The following is a 27879-nucleotide window of genomic DNA, read 5'->3' as shown; positions in this document are numbered from 1 at the left end:
AAGTCATGCTCAGGTAGAAAATAAATACAAATTTTATACCAATGTCACCCAAACATCACTTTCTGGAATCTTTTTTTAAAGGGGTTATCCGGTACTTTTATTATTTTTGCATATGGGGCTAGGAATTAACAGGCAGGTAGTTAGTAGCTACCTGCTTGTTCTGACTGACGACAATTTATGCCGGCTCAGAGCGGTCATGGGCAGCTTCTGCGACTTCTGTTGACATCACATTGACAGTGCAGCTTCTTCTCTTCTGCTCTGTTGATGGGGCGTCTCTGCTGAGGTCATGCTGATTGACAGCTGGCTCAGGGCTGCCTGAGTGTAGGGAGTCAGCTGTCAATCAGCATGACATCTGCAGTGACGCCCCAGAGCAGAGAGGAAGAGGAAGAGCTGCTCTGCTGACGAGAGGTGAAATGAAGCGGGGTAATCGCTGACTGAGCCGGAAGAGAGCGTCACTGTGCAGAACAGGAAGATAGTTATCAGCTAACTGCTGTTTAGTTTCTAGCCCCAAACACAAAAATAAAAAAGGTCCTGTATAACCTCTGTAATCTGCCAAAAAGTCCAATATCGGCAGGTTCACCAACTTTAGTCTAATGTGTATTGGGGCCTTTAAGTGAGAGATGACCTGCCACGGCCCCACTATCAGTATTTGGTCAGTATTCGGTCAGTATTTTTTCTCAGGAGTGGGAGCCAAAACCAGGAGTGGGTGATAAATGCAGAATTGGTGACTTGTTTCTATTATACCTTTTCTCTGATTGTTCCTCACCTGGTTTTGGCTCCCACTCCTGAGAAAAAATACTGACCGAATACTGACCAAATATTGATAGTGGGGTCATGGCCGGAGGCTACAATCAGTATTTGGTGAGTTTATGACCTTACAGATCCTCTGCAGCACTTAGTTAGCTAAATAATGCATTACTTAATGCATTAATTAGCTAAATACCGCATTAATTAATGTATTAATTAGCTAAATAAGGTTGCTTGTGTTTTTTATGTGAGTTTTTGGCTTTGCGGTTTCTGTCTGTTTTTGGTTTGTCGCGTTAAATAAAGCAGCTTTGTTTTTGATACTTCCGGGTATTTGGCTTTGATAAAGCTTTATTGACAAAGTCATGTTCGGATTACATGCAGTTTTAGCGCGATATATTATACCTGCACATTTTCTGCATCTAATCAAATTCTATGGAGAAAATCTGCACATAAAACTCAGAAATTGACAGGTTGCGGATTTTAAACGCACACCGCAGGTCAGTTTACTATGCGTAAAAAAACACAATTGGTGTGAGATTTCTAGAAATCCTTTCCACTTTGCTGGAACTGTAAGGCGCTGCGTGTTTTGTGCAGCGTTAAAAACTCACCAACTCATCATGGTAACTTAACCTAACACAATATTAAAATAACATACTTTCATTTATACATTTTATACAATGTTGTAATTCCTAAAGTATTTGATATCATATATGGCTGACACCATTCTCATGTGTAGCGAGTTGCTCCGTCTTTTTGCTCCATAGATGGATGGTAATGAGATCTAATAGTAATCACTGAGGCAGTGGACGACTTACAGCCATGTTGCACCTGGAGTCCAGGTCACCATCATGTGAATAAACCACATATAAGAATGATTTTATCATATATTATGTCACAGTTTTTCCATTTTGATAGTGAAGTAATTCTTTTCCTCTGAGAGTATTTCTTCATAAAGCTCAACACTGTTGACTTCTTTACTTTTATCTTTGCCTGAGGAATAGTTTGTAAGCATTTTCTGACCCACATAAGGCTCTTTCTGGAGAGAAAAACATAGATACACATTGTGTAAATTACATTTATTATATTTTACTATTCATATTAGTTTTGATTCATTTAACCTACTCCATTATAGACATGTATCCAAAGTGAAACATTATCTGTGCCTCATAGCGAAAAAACAAGTTCCAGCATTCCCTTAAATCTTTATTTTACATGTTTAAAATCTTCCTGCATCTCCACAAAACAGTAAAAAAACTCAAACTATTTCAAACAGTCAAACCGTCCTTAGACTATGTGCACACTGTGCGTTTTTGATGTGTTTTCTCAGTGGTTTTTACGCTCGGAAAAGCACCAGAAATACTAGGTAATCCGTGTGCCAGCTAATGCAGTGACAATCCTGAAGTGCTGTGCACATGATCAGGAATTTTCCTGTCAGGATTGTCATTGCGTTTAAGTCTGCAGCGTGTCAATTCTTTGTGCATTTCTGCAGTGTTTTTCTCCCATAGACTTGAATCGAGTCAGTCAAATCCGCAGCAAAACCGCAGGTATAAATTTAGTTGCTGCGGATGTTTGCTGCGTATTTGACTGACTCAATTCAAGTTAATGAGTCAAAAACGCCGCAAAAATGCACAAAGAATGGACCGCGGGAGACTACTCCTCCCATCATCCGATGGCCGCTCCCGCTGATGACAGCGGGAGTAAGCGCCACTGAGAGGAGAAGTAGTCTCCTCAGCCGGCGTCTGTGTGCTGTGTTTAAAAAAAAAGTAAAAATCTATATTAAAATAAAAAACACCTTTTATTCTCACCTGTCCGCCGTCTTCCCGATGTCCCACGACGACCCTATCACCCGGCAGCCGGCAGTACACTGACGGGAGCACGATCGCTCCCGGCAGTGTACATCGCTGCACTGCTGGGACTGAGTTCACCGGAGTTCATCAGCTGAAGATCAGCTGACGAGCTCCCGGACCTCACTTACGGCATCAGTGCTGCATGGGAATTTTCCCACACAACACTGATGCAGTAAGTGAGGGCACCGGAGCTATCAGCTGATTTTCAGCTGGTGAACTCTGGTAAACTCAGCCCCAGCAGTGCAGCAATGTACACTGACAGGAGTGATTACACTCCTGTCAGTGTATAGAATGCTGTCTTCTACAACAGTGACATCAGTGATTGCTGGTGTGACTGCTGTAGAAGTGACCCGGATCATCATGGGACACTCAGATTAAGTCATAACAGCGCACAGGGGAGGGATATGATTGTTTTTTATTTTTTTTATTTTTTTACAGGAGACGAGGGCTTCGGGGATTGGGCGTTAGGTGAGTATACGGTGTTTTTTATTTTTAAATAAAAGATTAAAACCGTGTGGAATTTTATTTGGATAAAAGACTTTATTCTGGCCATGACTTTATTTGAAAAAAGGTCGAAAACATTACTACGGGGTTAATAATGGAGGCGTCTTATAGACGACATCCATTACTAACCTAAGCTTCATGTCAGCCACCAATACAAGGCTGACATGAACCCCAACCTTATTACCCCACTCGCCACCTCTACATGGCAGTGGGAAGAGCGGAGGCTAAGCGTCAGATTTGGCGCATCTTATGGAGGCACCATTTCTGGGGCTGCTGAGAGCTGATATTATTAGCCGCAGAGGGGGCCAGGATCCATGGCCCCTTCCCTGGCTATTACTATCAGCCCACAGCTGTCTGCTTTAGCCTTTGCTGGTTAGATTTTATAGGGGGACCCTACGTCAATTTTTTTGTTCTGTGGTCCCCCTGTAATCTAGCCAGTAAAGGCCAAGCAAACAGCTGTGGGCTGTTATTAATAGCCAGGGAACATTTTTGGCTAGTGGCCCCTTCCCTGACTACTAACATCAGCTCCCAGTGGTCGGCTTTCCTTCTACTGATTATGAAAATGACGCAGGAGCCCACGCCATTTTTATTTTATTTTAGGCTATGTGCCCACAATCCAGGCGTAGCAGCGCTTTGGACGCAGCATATTTTTGCTGCGTCCAAAACGCTGCATTCTATTGAACGCATGTAAATCCACATGGGTTCATACATTCAAGACATTCTAGTGGTCAAATTTCTGTTGCGGAGACTAGCGACTCTGCAAGAGAATTTGACATGCTGTGGTCCTGAAAGACGCGCCGCATGTCAGTGTCCACAGGTGATCCACAGCCTCAGATGCACACATAGTGGAAATGGGATTTCTAGAAATCCCATCCACTATGCTGTAACATCTGGACGCTGCGGATTTGACTCTTCATAAACACGCAGCTTCAAACCTGCAGCGACTCCTGATTGTGGGCATGTACCCAATCTCACCCGCAGCATGTCAATTTCTGTAGCGTCTCCACTGCAGATTTTCACTGATTGAAGTGTCATTGCATACTGTGGATTCGCATGTATTGACAACAAAAGTGTGGCATTAGAACACAACATTTTGGACGCAGCTAAAATACTCTGAGTCCAAAGCGCTGCTGGTTGCTGATCATGGGGACGTTGCGGCTAAACAAACAGCTGTGAGCTGTTATTAATAGCCTAATGGCAACTGAGGAAAGGGCAACTTGAAAACACTTTACTATCTTATTTTAGCCTTCTCCTGCTTTGGGCCTCCACCATTTTCAGTTTCAGAGTACTATGCAGCTGCTTAGAAGAACCCATGGCTGCTGTTTAGAGGTTAGAGGAGGCTGGGTTTTTATAAAGCTGGGAAATTTACATCACCTGGCCTTTCCTAACAATGATAGCGAACAAGCCATAACCCTAACAGGCTAAATAAGGTCTGAAACTTTGGTCAAAGTTATGTGAGCACACAAATCTCCAAGGGTGCCCAAACTTTTGCATCGGCCCATTTTCCTTTTTGTAATTTTTAAAATGTAAAAGCTGAAAATATATATATATGTTTTTGCCTAAAATACAAAGGAAATGTGTCATCTTTAACTTTAGGCCTTTTAGAGATCATTTAATCTTCAACTTGCTTAACTGTTCACAATAACAGTAATTTTGAACAGGGGTGCCCAACTTTTACATGCCACTGTATATACGAAGGAGTATATATATCTATATACATATATGTGTGTGTGTATGTATATATAGAGAGAGAAATAGTAGTGAATCCCAGAAGAGAAAGCAAAACTAAAAGATTTACTACTTCCTGTTACCGAGATCTTTTTGTCAAGTTCATGATGTGGCGCAGTGTTTTCTATATGTGCAAAGAGATCAGTCCCTCTGTTTTCTATGAAATGGAAAATTAAGTGATTTCTCTATGCAGTAACAATGACTTTAAATTTTTAAGAAAATTATACATTTTAATGGAAAATTTTAATAATTTCACCCCATCAATCACTTGATAATCCTCGTTACAAAAATAGGTAGAGTGATATAAACTGCATTTTCTTACCAATACATCAGGAATATCTTCATCTGGACAGCAGAAGTATCTTATCACAGTGGCAGACTTCCAGACTGCTAAAACTATTGGTACAAATGCCAGAACTACTCCAAATACACACAGAAGCCCGATGTACAGCCCCGATTGCTTAACTTCTACAGGAATAGAGAGGAGGGTCACAGTTATTCAGGCACATTATCATATTCCTCTATAAGTCAGCTGTAGACATATACTGTATTTTGTCTTCAACTTGTGAATGGGATAATTGCCCCTCAAAAGCAGTGCAGAAGGCTTTTTTCATGAGTTTGTTGGGGATCCAGCATAAAAAAAATGCATCGGTCACAAATGGAGCAAAAACACATGCAAATTGAAAATCAAAGTTTCGGTTCATAGATTGTAACCTTGCTAGCAGGACCCCCACTCCTCTTGGTATCTGTTATGTCTTTATTGTCTGTACAAGTTCCTTCTGTAACGTAAAGTGCTGCGGAATATGTTGGTGCTATAGAAATAAAAATTATTATTATTAAAGTGATCTGTCGTAAAAAAAAAAAACTGGATCAATTTAAAATACCACGCTTTGGTTTTCATTTTGCATCTGTTTTTGTTCGGGTCCATTATTACTAGAGCAGGTGCTCGAGTGAGATGTTCGCATCCCCGTGGCCGTATGTTTCGCAGCTGTTAGACAGCCATAAAATGTGGGGATTGCTCGTGTTTGAAAAGCAATCCACGCATGTTTTGTGACCTGAACATGTCACCTAAGCACCTCGGCAAACTCAAGTAACAAGTGTGCTCAACATTAGTGTTGAGCGAATTTGTTCGGCATTTCAAATTCGGAACCCCGAACACGAACCCGAATTTGAAATGCCAAACAAATTTGCTCAAGACTACTCAACAGTAGTGAACATGTTTAAACTGCTTGAGCTAATACTGACTGGAATACAAAGATTGACGAGGCTGCTACATTTACTTTATTTCATTGTGCCTGAGGAAAGGACTGTTTGTGTTGTTCATTTGTATTGGAGAAAGCCGGTCTTTGGACTGGAGCTGGAAAGTTTATGATGAACAATAAACTTTATGCTGTTTTGATAGAAAAACCTTGTGCCGGTGTGTATCCAAACTGCTACCAGAGTGCTGAAAGTCTATAATATATTGTGACAAAGTCACTGGCAAAGTACTGGAGGGGAGATATGTTTCACTGAGGCTATTAGAAACCTAGAAATTTGCTCCAGCACACTAAGTGATGAGAGAGGTTAATTGGCCATTTTTAATAGGTTAGGTTTTATGTGAACAGCTGTAGAGCAGGTGGGAGGGTGTTCACTTTATCTCCACCCCAGGGTGTGGTCTGGGATATAAATAGCCAGCCTTTTGAGTTATTAGGTGTTCAGTGTGTCTGGAGAGGCTAACTCCAGAGAGGTGCTTGTGTTTGTGCTAAAATGAACCGTGTGTTTTGCTAACACTGAGCGGGCGGTTCCCCGCAGGCCTATGATCTCTGCTATACCATTTTGTTTTGTTTTCCTGTTCTGTCCAAAGGGCCGTGTTTATTTTTACTTAGCCATGGTTTATGCCGCATGTATATAATAAACCAGTGAAGTACTTAAAGAGACAGTGTTCCTGTGTCTACCGCTGTGTGCAGCCGAGTGAGCCGATCTATCACAATATATATACTGTATATATATATGTGTGTGTATGTATGTGTGTGTGTATATATATATATATATATATATATATATATAATATGTTCATATATATATATATATATATATATATATATACAGTACAGATCAAAAGTTTGAACACACCTTCTCATTTAAAGATTTTTCTGTATTTTCATGACTTTGAAAATTGCACATTCACACTGAAGGCATCAAAACTATGAATTAACACATGTGGAATTATATACTTAACAAAAAAGTGTGAAACAACTGAAAATATGTCTTATATTCTAGGCTCTTCAAAGTAGCCACCTTTTGCTTTGATGACTGCTTTGCACACTCTTGGCATTCTCTTGATGAGCTTCAAGAGGTAGTCACCGGAAATGGTTTTCACTTCACAGGTGTGCCCTGTCAGGTTTAATAAGTGGGATTTCTTGCCTTATAAATGGGGTTGGGACCATCAGTTGTGTTGTGCAGAAGTCTGGTGGATACACAGCTGATAGTCCTACTGAATAGACTGTTAGAATTTGTATTATGGCAAGAAAAAAGCAGCTAAGTAAAGAAAAATTAGTGGCCATCATTACTTTAAGAAATGAAGGTCAGTCAGTATGAAAAATTGGGCAAACTTTGAAAGTGTCCCCAAGTGCAGTTGCAAAAACCATCAAGCGCTACAAAGAAACTGGCTCACATGAGGACCGCCCCAGAAAAGGAAGACCAAGAGTCACCTCTGCTTCTGAGGATAAGTTTATCCGAGTCACCAGCCTCAGAAATCGCAGGTTAACAGCAGCTCAGATTAGAGACCAGGTCAATGCCACACAGAGTTCTAGCAGCAGACACATCTCTTCAACAACTGTTAAGAGGAGACTTTGTGCAGCAGGCCTTCATGGTAAAATAGCTGCTAGGAAACCACTGCTAAGGACAGGCAACAAGCAGAAGAGACTTGTTTGGGCTAAAGAACACAAGGAATAGACATTAGACCAGTGGAAATCTGTGCTTTGGTCTGAAGAGTCCAAATTTGAGATCTTTGGTTCCAACCACCGTGTCTTTGTGCAACGCTGAAAAGGTGAACGGATGGACTCTACATGCCTGGTTCTCACCATGAAGCATGGAGGAGGAGGTGTGATGGTGTGGGGGTGCTTTGCTGGTGACACTGTTGGGGATTTATTCAAAATTGAAGGCATACTGAACCAGCATGGCTACCACAGCATCTTGCAGCAGCATGCTATTCCATCCGGTTTGCGTTTAGTTGGACCATCATTTATTTTTCAACAGGACAATGACCCCAAACACACCTCCAGGCTGTGTAAGGGCTATTTGACCAAGAAGGAGAGTGATGTCGTGCTACGCCAGATGAGCGGCCTCCACAGTCACCAGACCTGAACCCAATTGAGATGGTTTGGGGTGAGCTGGACCGCAGAGTGAAGGCAAAAGGGCCAACAAGTGCTAAGCATCTCTGGGAACTCCTTCAAGATTGTTTGAAGACCATTTCCGGTGACTACCTCTTGAAGCTCATCAAGAGAATGCCAAAAGTGTGCAAAGCAGTCATCAAAGCAAAAGGTGGCTACTTTGAAGAACCTAGAATATAAAACATATTTTCAGTTGTTTCACACTTTTTTGTTAAGTATATAATTCCACATGTGTTAATTCATAGTTTTGATGCCTTCAGTGTGAATGTACAATTTTCATAGTCATCAAAATACAGAAAAATCTTTAAATGAGAAGGTGTGTCCAAACTTTGATCTGTACTGTATATATATATATATATATATATATATATATATACACATATATATATATATACACACACACACATATATACTGCATGGTAACATAATATATACTGTATATACTGCATGATGGTACTAATTGAGCACTATATGGCAGCATGATTTGGACACTTTATGATAGAATTGTTTAGTCACATTATGATGGTATTATTGATCCTTGTATGGCAGTAATATTTGATAAATGGATGAGCAGCATTTTATATATTCCGTATAATGTATTATTTGGGCTCAATAGAGCAGTATTATTTAGGTACTGTATTTTTTTTTATTCATGTACAGTGATAATTTGAATACTGTTGTACTTAAAATTCTACAACTTTACTAGTAGTAGTAATAGTAATACTAATATTGCAGGTTTGTATGTATTATGATTACTATATTTATTACATAAAAGTATTCTCTGCCAATCTCTGGCAGTATTATTTAATGACTGGATGGGTACAATTTGCTATAATTGCCTTGGGAGCTTTTGTCCTTGAACGGGGAAATAGTATATTCGTGTTAACGGAAGACACACCTTAAAGGGAATCTGTCACTGGGTTTTTTGCCACTTAATTTGAGAGCATCATAATGTAGAGGCAGAGACCCTGATTCCAGTAATGTGTCACTTATTGGGCTGCTTGCTGTAGTTTTGATAAAAACACTGATCATCACTAGAGGACCAGTAAACCTACTGCCAGGTAGTCCTCCATATTCATGAGCTCTGTATAACCCTGCCCCCACCACTGATTGGCAGCTTTCTGTATACAAAGTAGATGTGAAAAAAAGCTGTCAATCAGAGGTGTGGGTGGGGTTATACAGAGCTCAGCATTCAGAAAACTGCTAGATTTGCAGCAGATAAAACAGTGATTTTATAAAAATGACAGCAAGCAGACCAGCAAGTGACACATCTCTGGAATCAAAGTCTCTGCACTGACATTTTGCTGTTCTCAGTTTGGTTGGTAAAAATCTGAAGACAGATTCCCTTTAAGTTTTAAATAAAGTCAGATTTGAAGTCTAATAACTTGAGTATATTAATATTACATCTACCATTATGTTAATCTTACCTTGTACCTGGATACAGACTGTTTGACTGTTGCTGCTATTCTTATTGATGGAACTTGCGTATGCGATGACCTGTGCACAGTACTCTTTACCTTCCTCTGCTTTCTCTAAAAATATGGATGAATCGTAGCTGCTTGTTTTTTTATATTTCATCTGCAATAAAAAAAAAAAGAGAATATATTGTATGGGCTCATCCAGACATTCGTTTATTGCGTACAAGAGCCAGCCATGTCTTCACGCATAGCATTCGTACGGGATTATTCACATGTCCATGATTTTTCGCAGAATGAGTGGTCCACGCAAAAATACAGAAACATGTCTGATATTGATCCGAGTGTCGGATTAGAATCTGCAATGCAACTTTATAGGTCAGCGAAGAAAATGGGACAGCAGTCAGATGCCATCCGAATGCCGTCCATTGCACGGACTGCTAGACAGGAAAAGATACAGATCTGAGATAAATTGATGAGAATCAAACCAAACTTTGATGGAAGAAACTGACACTCTGATAAACTCTGACAAACTGTGATAAAAAAAAAAACACTGACGAAACTCAGACCGATTATTATTACTAATGTAAGAATGAGCTCTAATGCAGAGTTTTTGATAGTGTGCTATTCTATAAAGTGTTGTAAAATTGCCTTATTTAGCAGCTTTGTGTGTCCTCACAACTGCTAGCAAGCAACTTTCGCTGTAATTATCTTCTAAACACCCCTGTCTGTGAATGTACAAATGTGTACACCGCCCAACACTTGCACAACCACTGTGGTCAACAGTTTCAATTAAAGGTATAGTTGGGGCCATCACCTCTTTTTTATTTATATAACAGTAGGACAACACATGGTAGAGTTGAATGTCCCACATTTATCAAGGAGATTGTGCCAGTCTGGATCTTAACTAAGGACCAAAAAAGCCACAAAATCTTTACAAAAAAATCATAGGATGGTTAAATTTTTACATTTTTCTACCATGCTGGTAAACTGTGGGAAAAAAGCTGGTGTAGAGTATCAGGAACAGGCTAACCACTAACTTACAGATAGATTTATCAAAGGGGTTATCTGGGACTTTTGTATTTTTTTCTTATGGTCTAAGAACTCACAGGCAGGTGGTTGCTAACTACCTCCCTGTTTTGCCCAGAGCCAATCTTTTGCCAGCTCAGAGAGGTCATGGACTGCTCCTCTGTCGATTCTGCAGTTTCCATTAACGTCACATCAACTGAGCAGCTTTTTCTCTTCCTCTTTACTCTGTTGGTAGGACATCACTGCCAATTTCATTCCAATTGACAGCTGGAGGTCCGCTGCCTAACTCTGGGGAGCCGATTGTCCAACAGCATCACATTATCAGTGACGCTCTTTCCACAGAACAGGTCGGAAGAGGAAGAGCTATTCTGTTGACGTGAGGTCAAATAAGGCAGCAGGACAATGACCCCAAACACACAGCCAATGTCATTAAGAACTATATTCAGAGTAAAGAAGAACAAGGGGTCCCAAAAGTGATGATATGGCCCCACAGAGTCCTTATCTCATCATCGAGTCTGTCTGGGATAACATGAAGAGACAGAAGGATTTGCACAAGCTTACATCCATAGAAGATCTGTGGTTAGTTCTCCAAGATGTTTGGAACAACCTCGCTGCCGAGTGCCTCCAAAAACTGTGTGTAAGTAAATTCAGAAGAATTGATGTTTTAATGATATTTTGAAGGCAAAGGGCGGTCACACCAAATATTGATCTGATTTAAATTTATTTTTTCTTTCATTCCCTATGCATTTTGTTAGTTAATAAAAATGAACTATTAACACTTTTATGTTCTAAAGCATACTTGCTATGCAGAATGTTTTCCACACCAAATGCCAAAAGGGAGGAGTGCACATGTTCTTTTTCCTTTCTTGGATCAGCACTCCTCCCATTTGGCACAGGTGATTTTAATTAGCAGGAGACTGCAAAGAGGGTCTAGCCTATTTTTGCTCTCACTTGAGAGCTTGAGGAAGGTGAGTCACAATGCTCCTTTCATGTGGTGTTGGTGCAGTGTGTCAACCATTGTTGCTGTGGCTTTGTGCTTGTGGGGCGGCATGGCCTGGAGTCATGGGGACTCGGTCTTGCAGCATGGGTGCTGTGAGGTACCAGGCCGCCCGCCCTGCTCGTGCATTGCTGCTGCGGTGGTGGTTGGTGCACGGCGCCACTTCTTTTAGACAGGAAACGTTAGGACCCACTAAGAGGTTTGCCGTGACGTGGCAGTGGGCTTCATACAGTCTGATCAGAATGTTACACTAAAACCTCATGTTCAGTTATATATATTTTTGGCAAGAGGCATTAGATCAATGTATGATTTTTTGGAGGTGCGGTCCATGCTCTTTTTTTTTTTTTTTGCATTGCATTATGCATTATACATGCAATTTTTGGAGATATTTAATAATGTATAATATAGATGATCTTTTGGATTACTATTTCCAGGCTTGAACTGGCCCACAGCAGAACAGGAGAATCCTCTGGTGGGCCCCTGTGCAGGAGTGGTCCACCACCCTCTTATATGAGCAGTACTTGGCACATAATATTTGAATCACTATGTACAGAGAAAGGTGGCATCTTATTCATTTAACAATCTACCCAGTTCATTGTTATATAGATTTGTGATTGAGGATGAAGTCACATTTGTATGAAGCTGAAAAGTGGGGCCCTGGAGTTGGTTACTGGTGGGCCCTTGGTACCCCAGTCCAACACTGAGCATATCTATCATTGATCTATATCATATCTATTATAATTTGTGTGGGATATTCACACTCTTTTTCCAGGTGTACCAATCATTAGGGTATGTGCACACGGTGCGGATTTGCTGCGGTTTTGACCCTGCTTTTTTATGCTGGGTCAAAACTGCAGCGGCCAGATGTTACAGCATAGTGGATGGGATTTCTAGAAATCCCAAGCCCACTATGTGGTTTTGTGCACCTGCGGATCACCCGCAGAATCTGACATGAGGTGCGTTTTTCAGATCTGCAGCATGTCTATTTCTCTTGTGGAAACGCATGCGGATTTTCCCCATAGACTTGCATTAGATGAGGAAAATCCGCATGAGTAAAAACCGCATGTGTGTTTTTTGTGCATTTACGCAGCGGATTATTATTACTAATGTATGAATGAGCTCTAATGCAGAGTTAACAGAAGATGCACCTTAAAGGGAATCTGTCACTGGGTTTTTTGCCACTTAATTTGAGAGCATCATAATGTAGAGGCAGAGACCCTGATTCCAGTAATGTGTGTGTGTGTAAACTGTGGGGACATCATACTGTGGATGGTCTGTGGAGGCATCATACTGTGTGGGGGGACGTACTGTGGGGGACATCATACTGTGTGTGAGTGAATAAACTGTGGAACATTATACTTGGCGTAAAAAAATGCCACCTATGCGTCCTGCTTTCTACTTTTTCAAAGTTTGAGGAATGTGTATGAAGCCAAATTAATGATTGTTGTGTCTTCATCATAAATGTGTGCAAAACAACTTGTATATAGTAGATTGGTGCTTGTGTAAATGACCTGAAATTGGCGTGTGTAGTTGCACCATATTACAAGAAAAGTACAGGGGATCTGATCTTTCCTAATCTTCTGTCACTCACTGTCACATTTTCAGCCCACCAGATCGCTCCTTGATGGCTGAACTCAGCCCTATACTTAGTCTGGTGTTTAAACAGGTCTCTCTCGCACACCGTGCGGTACGGCACACTCGCACACTCACTCTGCCCCATCTACAAGCGCACACACATTAGGTAGTATTATTGTTCTTTTTAGGAATGCAGTATTTTACTAGCCAGCAGAGGGCGCTCTACACTGCAATATTACATTACATTCTTCAGAAAATACTTTGTATGTGATTTTATTGCTTCATTGTATATATGTTATCCTGATAACTTATTTACTTTAGTACCAGGAAAAAAAACTACACATCCTGCAATATTTGTGTTCCAATCTGGTAGCAATATTTGACATCAGTATGATATGGATCCCAAATAGGTTTGTTTACATGAGCTTTATACTGTATTTCAAGTCATGATAAAACTTTTCTTAAACTTCTTAAAAACTTGTAAAATTGCACTAAAGTTGTGTTAGATGGTAAGGGTATGTTCACACATCATGGTTTTTTCAGCGTTTTTTTATGCAAATTTTCATTTGCGTTTTGCAGTACCAGCAAAGTCTATGAGATTCCAGAATTCTTAGTTCACACATCATGGGTTTTATTTCAGGATTTTGTGCCTAGCATGGCTTTCTGGAAAATAGAGCATGTCACTTCTTTCAACGTTTTTTCACCCATAAGTAATGGGTGGTGATGCCAAAATAGAATGTTTTTTTTTTTTCACTGAACTTCATGTACATGCATAAAAAGAGACAGACGGACAGTGAAAAAAACTCTGAAAAAATGCACCAAAAAATCACCAAAACTGCAAGAAAAATCCTGAACAAATCTCCCTTGAGAGATCAGATTTTGCTGCAGAAAATTGACGCCAAGAAAATCATGATGTGTGAATGACTCGCCCCCTGGGCCGTGGGGCACTCGGATCCGGGCAGTAGGGGAACGATGGGAGTAGTGGCAACCCGGTTCCGTGGCTCAGGGTGGTCAGGCCAGTGGTAGTCCGTTATGTGCTGATGATTATGTCCGACTACGCCACCTGTGGATTGCGGTTATTAGGAACCGCCGCTGCATGTAGACGGCTGGGGCTGATGAGGTGTGCAGCTAGGGTAGTGTGACTCCCCACGGGAAGAGTGCGGCCCCAAGGCAGTATAATGGATGGTGGGAGTGATGGTGGTGAGAGTCCCAGTACCGGTAGTGCTGGAGGCGCGAAGGAGCACACAGACAACAGGTTGCAGTCCAGGGTCTTTACTAAAACAGGTAAACTGACCCATAAACAGTCCCGGCTAGGAGGGGACCTGGATGTCTGAGAGCAATTGGGAGATTGGCCCTGGTCAGGGTGAGGGTGTAGGCCTACCGTGCTTTCTGCGCTCCTTCTGGCTATCTCCTCCTTATAGGGTAACAGCCCACGTTTCCGAGATTTCCGTGTACTCTCGCCTGTATGGCCTGCGACGTGGGTTCCTTTCTGCTCCCGGCCTGGTACGGCTTTACTGGTCCCTTCTGTTGTGGCAGAGCCTCCAGGCTTCTTAGGCCAAGGAATATACAGTCCCCTGCGGACTGGTTATCTGCTGTAGGATGTGGAATCCTCCCAGCCTCAGACACCAAAGTCTGGTAAATTAAGTCCTTTATCTGCCAAGACAGGCTCACTTCGCCTCTTGTCTCTGGCTTGTGGCTCTCCTCCTGCCACACTTCCTCTTAGGTGCAATACAACTTTCTGTCCCTGCTCTGCTCCGGGACACGTCTCAGTACTGAGACAGGTCATCCAGTTCTCCCTAACCCTGCCCCCAGCACCAGCTTTTATAGGGGCAGCCTGCTCCCCCTACTGGCCTGAGACAGGAGGTACTGCATGCTAATGTTCCCCTGACTAGAGAACATCCCCCTTGCTCTCAGCTTTAATATATTTTGTGGCATCCAGGCCAGGGTGACACATTCCCCCCTAGTAACACAGCTTGAGTTCTTAAGGTCACAGTGTGGTCTGTGACCGGGTGTCCATATCACCAGAACAACGGGAGCCTTAACCAGGTGGGGGTCTGTCCTACCCCAAGTCCTTTACAGACTTAGTTCATTCCTTGGTTAGGCTCCGAACGCAGTCCATACAAGGTCCCGGTTATAAAAGGGTCCATAACCTTTGAGTCCTTACGGTAACTGCAAGAAACTGAAACACGCTATTAATAATCACGCAGGTAACTTGGCAAGCATTTCAACATTTGGTAACAGGGTTATTTACAATTTTAGTGCACTCTATATTCTCCAGCGAACGGGTATCTGCCCCTTTGTGCTCCTGGTTGACCTCCTTAACCCACTGTCTGGTGGTGGACCGGCCTGGCTTTCCCCACTAGCGTTAGGGGTACAGCTACCAGCTGGACTTACAGGCAGGGCAGGCAGCTGTCTGCGGGTCCTTTGGCTTACCGCAGCCATGGCAGGCTCACTGTCAGCAGAGGGTTGATTCTCCTCGGCTGCTGGTTCAGGCTCTTCTGCCTCTGGAACTGCTTGCTCTTCTTCACCTTCCGGCTCTGGTGTTGGTTGTTGCTGTACCGGTTGCAGGAAATGCAGGACGGGTACCACTATGGCATCGTTTATCCGAGTCCAGGACTGAGGGAACTCTCCGAGAACGGTGCTGATCATTTCTTCCTTGTCCTCTGCGGGTTCAAGGTCACTTTGATCCTCTTCTGCACTACGGAGTTGCTCGGGGCATCTTTTGAGGTGGTCCCTGGAGACGGTACTAGTGGTTTCTCCTCCGTCCTTGGTGATCACGCACACCTTCGGGTTGTCGTGATCAGACTGCAGTACGGTGTAGGGTTCCCTTTCCCACTGGTCCCCCAACTTATGTAGCCTTCTCTTCCGCTTCAGGACTTGCTCACCAGGTTCTAGGGGACCAGCAGGGGCGTGTTGAAGAGTTTTTCTTGCCTCTCTCTCACCTGGGCCAGGCTCTTCTCCACACTCTCCTGTACCTTCTTATACTGCAGTTGCCTTTCCGTATCCCAGTCCGCATCCGGGGAGGTGTCCTCAGGTGTCAGGACTCCCATCTCCAGGTCTGCGGGCAGCTTACCTGGTCTGGCTCGCATCAGGTAAGCCGGGGTGCAGTTTGTAGCATTCACCGGGATATGATTGTATAAGTCTATCAGATCCGGCAGTTTTTCTGGCCACAGGCTGCGTTCCTCCAGGGGCAACGTCTTCAGGAGATCAATGATTATATTGTTCATTTTCTCACACATCCCGTTGGTTTGTGGATGGTAAGACGTTGTCCGAATCTTCCTACAGCCATAGAGGTTGCAGAACTCTTGGAAGATTTCAGCTTCGAACGCTGGACCCTGGTCTGTAAGGACCTGTTCCGGATACCCATGTGGGCGGCAGAAGTATTGCTGGAAGGCTCTGGCCGCTGTTTGGGCTGTCAAGTACTTTACCGGGACCACCACTAGAAAACGGGAATAGTGGTCCACGATTGTCAGGGCATAGATGTATCCTGACCGGCTTGGAGCCAATTTGACGTGGTCTAGAGCTACCAGCTCAAGAGGCTGCTGGGTGACGATGGGCCTCAAGGGTGTCTTCTGGCTGGCACGGTCCTTCCTCCTTAGGTGACAAGGGCCACAGTCTCTGCACCACTTCTCTACAGCCCCTCTCATGCCGACCCAAAAGAACCGTCCTCTTAGCAGGAACTCCAGTGTCTTCCAACCGAAGTGCCCCGCTCTGTCATGGTAAGCCCCCAGGACCATAGCTGCATCCCGCCTTGGGACCACGACTTGCCAGGTCAGCTCATGGGTCCGGTGGTTGACAATCCTTCTGCACAGCTTGCCTTTGTAGAGGAACAGCTTGCTCTTCTCTTTCCATAGCTGCTTGGCTTCCTCTGGAGCATCCGGATCCATGCAGGCGTCTTCCTGGGTCAGCAGATCTTTCACTAGGCGGATGGCAGGGTCACTATCTTGGGTCTCGGCCCAGCTGTGGTGAGGTAGGGGATTGATCATCACGGTTGTTAGATCCTCCTCCTTCACGCGGTGGGAGTATTGAGCGGCTCCATACCGGTGAAACGCGGGGAGTTCTACCTCCTCCAGCTCTTCTGGGTCTTCGTCACCTTCAGGTAAGTGAGGCATTCTCGATAGGGCGTCAGCGTTGGCATTGGTTCTGCCGGCCCGGTACTTGATCACGAAGTCATAGTTGGAGAGACGGGCCATCCACCGCTGTTCCAGGGCACCCAGTCTCGCATTGTCCAGGTGTGTCAACGGGTTGTTGTCCGTGTACACGGTGAACTTTGCGGAGGCCAGGTAATGCTTGAAGCGTTCCGTTACGGCCCACACCACCGCCAAGAATTCTAGCTTGAAGGAGCTGTAATTCTCCGGGTTCCTCTCGGTGGGCCTCCGCTTCCGGCTGGCGTACGCGATCACCCTTTCTCTGCCCTGTTGGTTTTGGGACAGTACGGCTCCCAGTCCCACATTACTGGCGTCTATGTGAAGGATAAAAGGCTGGCCATAATCAGGGTAGGCCAGGATCTCATTTCCTGTGAGGGCCATCTTCAACTGGCGGAAGGACTCCTCTTCCGGTTGATCCCACTTGAAGGGTGGCTTTTGACTTCTGGATTTAGACTGTCCTATCAGGAGGTCCTGCATAGGAGCTGCCATCTTAGTGAACCCGGGGATGAACCTTCGGTAGTAGCCTACCAACCCGAGGAATTGCCTTACTTCTTTGATGTTCGAGGGGCTGGGCCAGCTCTTGATTGCCGTGACTTTGTCAGGGTCGGGGGCTTCCGCACTTACCACGTGCCCTAGGTACTGGACCTTTGGTTTCAGCAGGTGACACTTCGATGGTTTCACCTTCAGGCCATAGCCTGCCAGGGCTTCGAACACCTCGGCCAGGTGCTTTAGATGGTCCTCGTAGGTCTTCGAATAGACGATCACGTCGTCCAGGTAAAGGAGGACCGTCTCGAAGTTTCGGTGCCCTAGACAGCATTCCATCAGCCTCTGGAAGGTCCCTGGTGCGTTGCAGAGCCCGAAGGGCATATAGTTAAACTCACTCAGTCCCATCGGGGTGGTGAAGGCGGTCTTCTCCTTGTCAGCCTCTGCCACAGGAACCTGCCAGTACCCGCTAGTAAGGTCCAAAGTAGAAAAGAAGTTAGCTGATTTTAGTGCGGCTAAAGACTCCTCTATTCTGGGCAGCGGGTATGCGTCTTTGTGGGTGATACGGTTGATTTGTCTATAGTCGACGCACATTCTCATGGTGCCGTCTTTCTTTTTCACCAGAACCAAGGGGGCTGCCCAGGGGCTACAGCTATCTCTAATGACCCCAGCTTCTTTCATTTCTCTTAGCATGCCCTTTGCGTTCTGATAATGTGCAGGGGGTACAGGTCTGTGTCTCTCTTTTATTGGTGGGTGGCTCCCTGTGGGGATGTGGTGTTCTATCCCTTTTACTCTGCCGAAGTCTAGAGGGTGCTTACTAAAGACTCTCTCGTACTCCTGTACCACCCGGTAGACTCCTTGTTTTTGGTGCAGGGGAGTGGAGTCAGCACCCACATGGAGTTTCTGGCACCAGTCCTCCTTTTGTTTCTGGGAGCCATTACCCTCCGCCTGTGGAGATGGAGGCAAGGGTTCCACGGCCCTGATAGCTTTGTGTTCGACAACAAACAGTTTGGCAAGTGTAGCGTACCTGGGTAAGTGTACCTCTCTTTCCCCAATGTTGAGAATGCGAACGGGCACCCTCCCATGGCGGACATCAACCACCCCCCGGGCTGTCAAAATGGTGGGCCTGCTGTCCGAGTACACGGGTTCTACCATGGCTTGGTAGTCTCTACCTCTCAACCCGATTGCAGTCCGACACCAGATCATCATTTCACTTTTGGGAGGCATGGAAATGGGGAATGGGTCACTCAGTCTTACGCTACCGATCTCACCACCAGACAGTTCTACCTGCTGCCGTCTCATCAGGGCTTTTATCTCCTTGTTGAGGACTCTCTGTTGGCTGGAACTAGCATTCACCGCCACCTGTTGTAGAATTACAATTACCTCTGAAAGACAATTTTCAATCATGTTAGTACCCACAGTTATTTTAGGGTGACTTTCATGACGGTCAATGTCCACAATAATTACTCCCTGTGCCGGTAGTTCAACTTTACCAATTTTAATGGTCATCTCCTTGAACCTCATCTGCGGCACGGGTAAGCCATTACTGGCGATGATGCTCAAGTTACTGTCTGGATACCGTGTGATATCAGCATCAGTCCAATACTGCTTAAAAAGTACATAAGGGATAGTGGTTACTTGCGACCCAGTATCCAGCAAGGCGCTCATGGGGATACCGTCCAGCACCACGGGTAAAACCGGGCGCCCCCCAACGTACTTATTACGCCAATTGTAAGGGCCTGGTGATCTTATGCCTGGGGGTTGGCCCTCTGCTCCAGGTTGGACCCGTTTAAATTACAGTACCTGGAAATGTGTCCGGGCTGGTTGCATCGACGGCAAATGGGCTGTCCATCCTCTGCGTAGCGGTCTGTGGGCCTCCCTCGGAACGACGGGATCCTCCTCTGTCGATGCCACGGGACATCCTCCGGACTTGAAGCCAGCTCGATGGGTCTTGACGGGTCCACTTGTAACGCCTGGACGGTCCTGGTCAACGCCGCGACGCTCCTGGTCAGCTCCTGGACTTGGTGGTGCAGATCTTTCGACGGGGCTTGGTTCAGGGCCTGTGCATCAGCCCCCACGGAGTCCATAGAGGAGGGCGCCGCCTCCTGGTGGTAGGTGAGAGCAGGGCGCCGGGGGTTTATAGCGCCACTTGTTGCGGATTCACGGAGCACCCTTATGGCCCTGTCCTTGAATTGGGCAAAGGTCAGATCAGGGTTCTGAATGAACATGAGGTGCAGCTGGGTCCTGTGGGCACTAGACAGCAGACCTTCTATGAACTGTTCTGTTAGGAGCTTATCCGTATCCTGCACGCTGCCTGGGTCAGCTTGTTGGATGGCCCTCAGGGCTTCCTGCAAATTTAGGGCATAGTCTCTGATGCTGTCCTGTGCCCGCTGCTTACATCCATAGAACCTCATTTTAATTTCAGCGGAGGTACGAGTGTCAAAGGTACCCCGCAGCTGGGCCAGAATACCCTTCACGGTCCTTTTCTCCTCAGTGGGCCATGATTTTACCTCCCTTTGGGCTGCGCCAGTTAACTGCCCTGTTAGTATGCTGACCTTCTGTTCCTCTGTCAGGGGGTAGACTTGGAACAAACTGTACAGCCTTTCCTTAAAATCAGTCAGGGCATGGGGCTCCCCTGAATACTTAGGCAGCCAGGTCGCTCCAGGGATGTAGGGCAGGGAAAATGGCATCACCGCTGCTGCAGCTGCGTTGGTGGTAGTGGGCGCCTCTGTGTCCGACAGCTTCCTCCCCCCTAGTTAAGCGTGGCCTACCTTCCGACGATCCTCTTCTGTAGGCCGCGGCTCCGCTGATGCTGCTCCGGACGAGGACCTTGCGTCGCGTCCTGGTGACGTCAGCGTAGCTCTCTCTCCCTTCCAGGACCTTGCGCAGCGTCGGTGCGTGGGGCGGAGCTTCAGGTCTCGCGCGCTTTCGGCGTCCACGCCCCTCTTCTTCCCGCGCGGCGTCCTGAAGATGGCATCCGACGGCGGGAAAACGGCTGAAGATGGCGGGAACCGATGGAAGATGGCGAGAGACGGCTGGAAATGGCGAGAAACGGCTCCGGATGGTGGAAACCTTCACCACGGCAGGTTTGACAGTCTTTTGAAGGCACGCAGTACCCGGTGGTTGCGGGCACGAAATCCTGCCGACTACGCCAAAGCTGACTCGCCCCCTGGGCCGTGGGGCACTCGGATCTGGGCAGTAGGGGAACGATGGGAGTAGTAGTGGCAACCCGGTTCCGTGGCTCAGGGTGGTCAGGCCAGTGGTAGTCCGTTATGTGCTGATGATTATGTCCGTCTATGCCACCCGTGGATTGCGGTTATTAGGAACCGCTGCTGCATGCAGACCGCTGGGGCTGATGAGGTGTGCAGCTAGGGTAGTGTGACTCCCTACAGGAAGAGTGCGGCCCCAGGGCAGTATAATGGATGGTGGGAGTGATGGTGGTGAGAGTCCCAGTACCGGTAGTGCTGGAGGCGCGAAGGAGCACACAGACAACAGGTTGCAGTCTAGGGTCTTTACTAAAACAGGTAAACTGACCCATAAACAGTCCCGGCTAGGAGGGGACCTGGATGTCTGAGAGCAATTGGGAGATTGGCCCTGGTCAGGGTGAGGGTGTAGGCCTACCGTGCTTTCTGCGCTCCTTCTGGCTATCTCCTCCTTATAAGGTAACAACCCACGTTTCCGAGCTTACCGTGTACTCTCGCCTGTATGGCCTGCGACGTGGGTTCCTTTCTGCTCCCGGCCTGGTACGGCTTTACTGGTCCCTTCTGCTGTGGCAGAGCCTCCAGGCTTCTTAGGCCAAGGAATATACAGTCCCCTGCGGACTGGTTTTCTGCTGTAGGATGTGGAATCCTCCCAGCCTCAGACACCAAAGTCTGGTAAATTAAGTCCTTTATCTGCCAAGACAGGCTCACTTCACCTCTGGTCTCTGGCTTGTGGCTCTCCTCCTGCCACACTTCCTCTTAGGTGCAATACAACTTTCTGTCTCTGCTCTGCTCCGGGACACGTCTCAGTACTGAGACAGGTCATCCAGTTCTCCCTAACCCTGCCCCCAGCACCAGCTTTTATAGGGGCTGCCTGCTCCCCCTACTGGCCTGAGACAGGAGGTACTGCATGCTAATGTTCCCCTGACTAGAGAACCTCCCTTTGTGGCATCCAGGCCAGGGTGACACATGAATATAGCTTAAATCCTCTTATATTTGTCAAGTCCACAACGGAGCTTTCAATATTCAATCTATCAATTATCGGAGTGGTGGATTGGCTGTTGAAAATACTGTAGATTGATTAAATGGAATCCGTCAGTAGGATTAACCTTTCTAAGCAGTCTATATGGACATGTAGGTCATAGGAAGCTGAATAAAATGATACATTGATATATACAATCCAGAGAAATGTCTTATTCCAGAGAAATCCACTTTTTTCTTAATATGTAAATGAGCTGTTAAGATCTACAGGCTGGACATAGATCTCTCTGAGAATCTGCATCCAGAGATTATTGTAAATGAAAGGAGGAGTTACCAGTGTGAGATATGTAGATCAGGACTGTCAGTCATTACATGTCTCACACTGATAACACCTCCTTTCATATAAAACAAGCTCTGGAGGCAGATTCTCAGGGAGATCTATGTCCTGCCCATAGATCTTAACAGCTCATTTACATATTCAAAAAAAATGTGGATTTCTCTGGAATAAGACATCAGATCACAGATATCAAGATATCATTTTATCCAGCTTCCTATGACCTACATAACCATATAGACGGCTTAGGAGGGTTAATCCTAATGACAGATTCCCTTTTAAAGAAAAAATCCATCAGTCTGAATACAAAAGAATATGTAGAGGAAAAAAATCATCACTTCACTATTTTATTGTTAAAGGAAGTCTGTATATCTCAGTTTTCTATTGTTGGAAAAACAAGACTTTCTTGTTAGTGTAGTGTTTTTGTTCTTGTCTGTCCACAAACTTTTAGCCTGTTGATATAGCACAACCAACTTTGTGCATGCAGCTCTAGGCTATAATGCAGACTATAACACAGAACATATGAATAAAGCTGGCCATACACCGGTAATATCTGTCTGTCAAGCGCTTATTCGGTGAACAGCAATTTCTCCACTCACGACCACCCTGATACTTTTCCCCCCAATGAAAATCAGCCATTTATCCAAGTTTTATCTAATGTATATAGCCACCTAAAGACTCTGCTTTTATCTATACCGTGGCTGTCATTTACAATAGACGCTTGGGCGCAACATTTATTGTACACTTACCATTCGACCTCACTGATACTGCCGTTCCATTGTGGTTTCTATCATATCAACAGCATGAATGTACATTTTTCTACCATATAATCTGAGTGAATAGGAGAGAATTAATCCATAACAAATCGAATTTGTTACAAATTTCATGGAACTTGTCGGTTTCTAGCGAATCAGAATTTTTCAATAATCGATTGGCCGCCATTGGATCTTTTGAGGGCCACAAACAAAAACACATACTGTCCTTACACCTCACCTCACTCCTAACTAGAGATGAGCGTTGTTCGACTCGAACTGTTCGCCAATCTCAAATTCGAGCTGTTTTGGGCGGTGTTCGAGCCGTTCGGCGAACACGAACGATTTGAGAAAAATTTGGCTGTTCGAGGTTATGTTCGATATCTGTTCATGCACCAAAATCATAACTGGATTTTTTCTCAGTAATGCTGAAAATTAATGTTAATACGCAGTTTGAGTGTACAGCGGGGTGGGGGGAGGGGCAGGGGATGGATCTCTGCAGGAATAATGAAGATCTCCATTTTTTTTTCTCTTTCCCGCATTTACAGTGGGGAGGTGCAATCTGTCAGCCTATCAGCAGCGCACACATGGAGCGAACTGCTTTTTTTCACACAAGCAAGGGAATGTGTCATTGGCTGTGTATGTCACATGTCCTTGCCCTATAAGACCCAGCCATTTTCCCCGTCGCCACCATTTTCTCACTGCTGCAGCTGCGTGTTAGACGGCACCGCTGTTGCTGTGTGCGCTATACTTTCAGTGTTAATTTCAAGCCAATCTTCGCACAAATCTACAGATAGCTTGGGAGTAGGGAATAGTTGTGATTGCAGTCCTTTTGAGGACTAGGTTACATCATTTCCTACGACTTTTATCAGGCAGGTCTGTGCTCTTAAATAGAAAGGTTGGGAGTAGGGACTAATTGTAATTGCAGTCCTTTTGAGGGCTAGGTTATATCAGTTCCTATCACTTTTTGCGAGGCAGGTCTGTGCCAGTGCTGTGCAAGTTTTTTTCACAGCATTTGGCTAAATCTAGCAAAGCTAATCCCTTTTTGCCTCTTGCAGTGTGTGTTAGTCAGTGGAGTAGCCTAGCTGTGTTGCAAGCTACACCACCTGTGTATAGAATATCAATTTTTTCACTGCACCTAGTGAAGTAAAACCTTTTGGGCATAGCATCATTCTATTAGTCCATCTATTCTAACCTCCACCAGGTTGCAAATTAAAAATAATTTTTATCTGCATCTAGCGCTGAAAAAATATTTGGGCTTGTAGCAGTGTGTGGGACTTGTTCTATTAGTCCATCTATTCTAACCTCCACCAGGTTGCAAATTAAAAATAATTTTTATCTGCATCTAGCTCTGAAAAAATATTTGGGCTTGTAGCAGTGTGTGGGACTTGTTCTATTAGTCCATCTATACTAACCTCCACCAGGTTGCAAATTAAAAATAATTTTAATCTGCATCTAGCTCTGGAAAAATATTTGGGCTTGTAGCAGTGTGTGGGACTTGGTCTATTAGTCCATCTATACTAACCTCCACCACCTGTGTATGTAATAAAATTGTTTTACTGCATCTAACCCAGCCAATACTTTTGGGCTAATACCACAGTTTGGCCACTCAGCTCTGCTCGGTTACCATCCATTGTTTTTTGTGCAAACAACTCCAGAGTTGTCAATTAGTTAACCACCAAAATGAGTGGAAAAAGGCCTGCTGCTGGTGGAAAGGGGAATAGGTGTGTTGGGAAGGGAAAAAAAGGTTGTGTCCGTGGGGTAGGTGTTAAAGCAACAGTAACATCTGCAGAAGAAAGACCATCTTCCAGCCAAACTAAGATGTCTACTTCTTTTAGCGGACAATGTGATAAGATCCCTTTCTTACGGCCACGCCCATCGCTACAAATTCCAGATGAGGCACAAAAACAGCAGGTGCTTCAACGGATATCAAGGGCTCCTTTAAGTGGGCTCTCCTCCACCTCAACTTCAACATCACAAATACTCCAGTCCTCAGAGGTGTCACCCCAATTGCACTTGCTTCCTCACAGCTCCCAAGTCTCCAACTGCCCGTCTGAATATGGGGTAGAACAGATGGTTGAGTCTGCAGAGCTGTTTACTCATACTATAGCCTGGGAATCAGAGGTCGGCTCCAGAGCTTCTGTGAATCCAGACGAGGAAATGATCTGCACTGATGCCCAGAATCTTTGAGTCGGATCCAGGAACAGGCGCAGAAGGTTCTGACCATAATGTAGATCCTCGTTTCCAAACTGTAACTCCTGTTGGTGGAGACAATGAGGAAGACGATGATGAGACTCAAATACCTGTTTGGAGCGACAACTTTAGTTTTTTGTCAGGGCAGGAAGAGGTTGGCTCTGAGGACGGCGGGTGTGATAACACACAGGGTGATGATGACGAGGTTGGAGATCCCACTTACTGTCAACCCACAGTCAGCCAGTCGATGAGGTCAGCAGAGGAGGTGGAGGAGGATGCTAGTGACGACGAGGTCAGGTTGCACCTTCCTAGACAGAGACGTAGTACTGGAAGCACGTCAACAACTGCATCCTCAAACATAACTCTGCCTCTGACCACAAGTCGTGGTGGCTCTTCAGGTCGCAAGGGTGCTAAGCCTTGCATAGCCTGGGCATTTTTTCAGATCGATAAGGATGATCCAACTCGTGTTATCTGTAAAATTTGTCAGCAAAAGCTAAGTAGAGGCCAAAAAATACATAGTTTGAGTACTTCATGCATGAACCGGCACATGGATATGAAGCATAAGTTGCAGTGGGAAGCTCACTGTGCTACAATGCGGCCTAGCCGGCCGGGCCAGCCACCGTCTGCCACATCTTGTGCATCTGCGGCCTCTTCATCCTCTGTGACTGGGGGGACAGCAGTCACACCTGTTTTGGGACTCAGACCTGCCACCTCTTTACCCGCAACAGCCAGCGTGATTGGCAGGTCATCATTTTCTTTGGAGGTGGAAACACCAGCTGGTGTTCAGCGCTGTCCGACATCGATAGCACCACCTTTGGATCAAGGCAACCTAACATGTCCAAAAAAAAAACAACATCCGACGAAGCGAGGGCGAAACGCGCGTAGGGGCATGAGGGCACGAGCGATACTCATTCACCTCCACAAGTAAGTGCTTTTGATTAATATATGACGGTGTGGATACTATAGAGGCAGAACCTTATATTGGGTCTAATGCCAGGTATAGCCTCAATGTCAGAGTGACTTAATATGAGATTTATAGGCATACGAATGTGTTACTATAAATTGATTGGCTATATGTGAGTTCAATAAGATAGTGAAGCTTACATTACGCACTATGCACTGTTCACTTTAATTCGATATATTGAAATATCGATCGGATTCCATATTGCTGTTGAAGGATATATATTATCCATAGCTAATCATGTACTTTTGATGTATTTTTGGTATATTTTGTATACATTTCAATGACGCTGGATTAATATACCCCTGACATATCTTTATGTAATCCTTGAATAATGTGTGAGCTAGCTGTGCCCTCTTCTTGCAGCACCATAATATTTTAATATGCTATGTTTAAATAAAGTATCAATTTTTTCTGAAAAACTCTGGTCGTATAAGCGCTCTTATTTCTGAGAGTCTTCTTCTTGTGAAATAAATAACCTAACATGTCCGCCTGCATCTTCCTCACAGACCGGCAGTTTGCCGGGGACACCCTTCTCAACCCCGTCTAAGCACAACAGCCAGCCCTCGGTCCCTCAGATGTGGACAAGTAAAAGACCATTTCCTCCTAGCCATGAGAAAGCTAAGAGGTTGAATTTCACCATCTGCAAGCTCTTGGCTACAGAAATGCTGCCTTTCCGCCTGGTGGACACAGAGGATTTTCGAGACCTTATGTCCGTCGCAGTGCCCCAGTACCAGATGCCCAGTCGGCACTACTTCTCAAAGAAAGGTGTGCCTGCGCTCCACCAGCATGTCACAGACAACATCACCGCTTCTTTGAGAAACTCTGTGTGTGACAGGGTGCATTTCACCACAGACACTTGGACGAGTAGGCACGGACAGGGGCGTTACATGTCGCTGACTGGGCACTGGGTAACAATGGTGACAGCAGGACAAGGGGCTGCTGTCCAAGTCTTGCCGTCCCCACGAGTTGTGCGTCAATCCTCTTTATCTTGAAGTTCCTCCACTGCTTCTGCCTCCTCAACCTCCTCTCGGTCCTCCACCTGCACCCAAAGCCTGTCTGGTCATGCCACAAGCTTTCTAACTGCGCAGAAGGGATCCTGCACACCTCCTTACTATGCTGGCAGCAGGGCTCAACGTCATCAGGCGGTTTTTACTTTGAAATGTCTGGGAAATGTGAGTCACACAGCTGAGGAGTTGTGGTCAGCTCTGGAGAACCAGTTTCATGAATGGTTGTCTCCACTGGACCTGAAACCAGGGAAGGCCGTGTGCGACAATGCTGCAAACCTCGCTGCGGCCCTTCGCCGGGGCAATGTCACACATGTGCCTTGTATGGCTCACGTGTTGAACCTGGTTGTCTGGCAATTTTTAGCCCACTATCCCAGACTAGATGGCCTTCTGCAGAGGGCACGGTCGCTGTGTGCTCACTTCCGCCGTTCGCATCCCGCAGCTCAGCGACTTACATCTCTACAGAAGTCGTTGGGCCTGCCACTTCACCGGCTAAAATGCGATGTGCCTACCCGGTGGAATTCAACTCAGCACATGTTGCAACGACTGTGGCAGCACCGACAAGCCCTGGTGCAATATGTTCTGACGTATAGCCTGGGCCAACGAG

General features: G+C 45.4%; 1 protein-coding gene across 2 annotated transcripts in view; it reads right to left on the bottom strand.

Moving 5' to 3' along the window:
- Positions 1–732: 732 nt before the first annotated feature.
- Positions 733–27879, bottom strand: part of IL20RB (interleukin 20 receptor subunit beta) — a 140442-nt gene continuing 113295 nt past the window's right edge. The window contains exons 4-6 of one of the 2 annotated variants that reach the window (XM_073674287.1): positions 9625–9775; positions 5149–5294; positions 733–1783 (exon numbers count right to left, since the gene is read on the bottom strand). In XM_073674287.1, the coding sequence (XP_073530388.1) occupies positions 1640–1783; positions 5149–5294; positions 9625–9775 (441 nt within the window). In that variant the 3' untranslated portion in view covers positions 733–1639. The remainder of the gene's footprint in view (positions 1784–5148; positions 5295–9624; positions 9776–27879) is intronic. The other variant, XM_073674286.1, reaches the window with a different exon arrangement.

The sequence above is a fragment of the Phyllobates terribilis genome, unplaced genomic scaffold (genome assembly GCF_046119375.1).
Source record: "Phyllobates terribilis strain yellow unplaced genomic scaffold, ASM4611937v1 Scaffold_3__8_contigs__length_932513732, whole genome shotgun sequence".
Classification (NCBI taxonomy): Eukaryota; Metazoa; Chordata; class Amphibia; order Anura; family Dendrobatidae; genus Phyllobates; species Phyllobates terribilis.
Note: the sequence above shows the minus strand (reverse complement) of the source record. Positions and strands in the feature narration are given on the sequence as shown.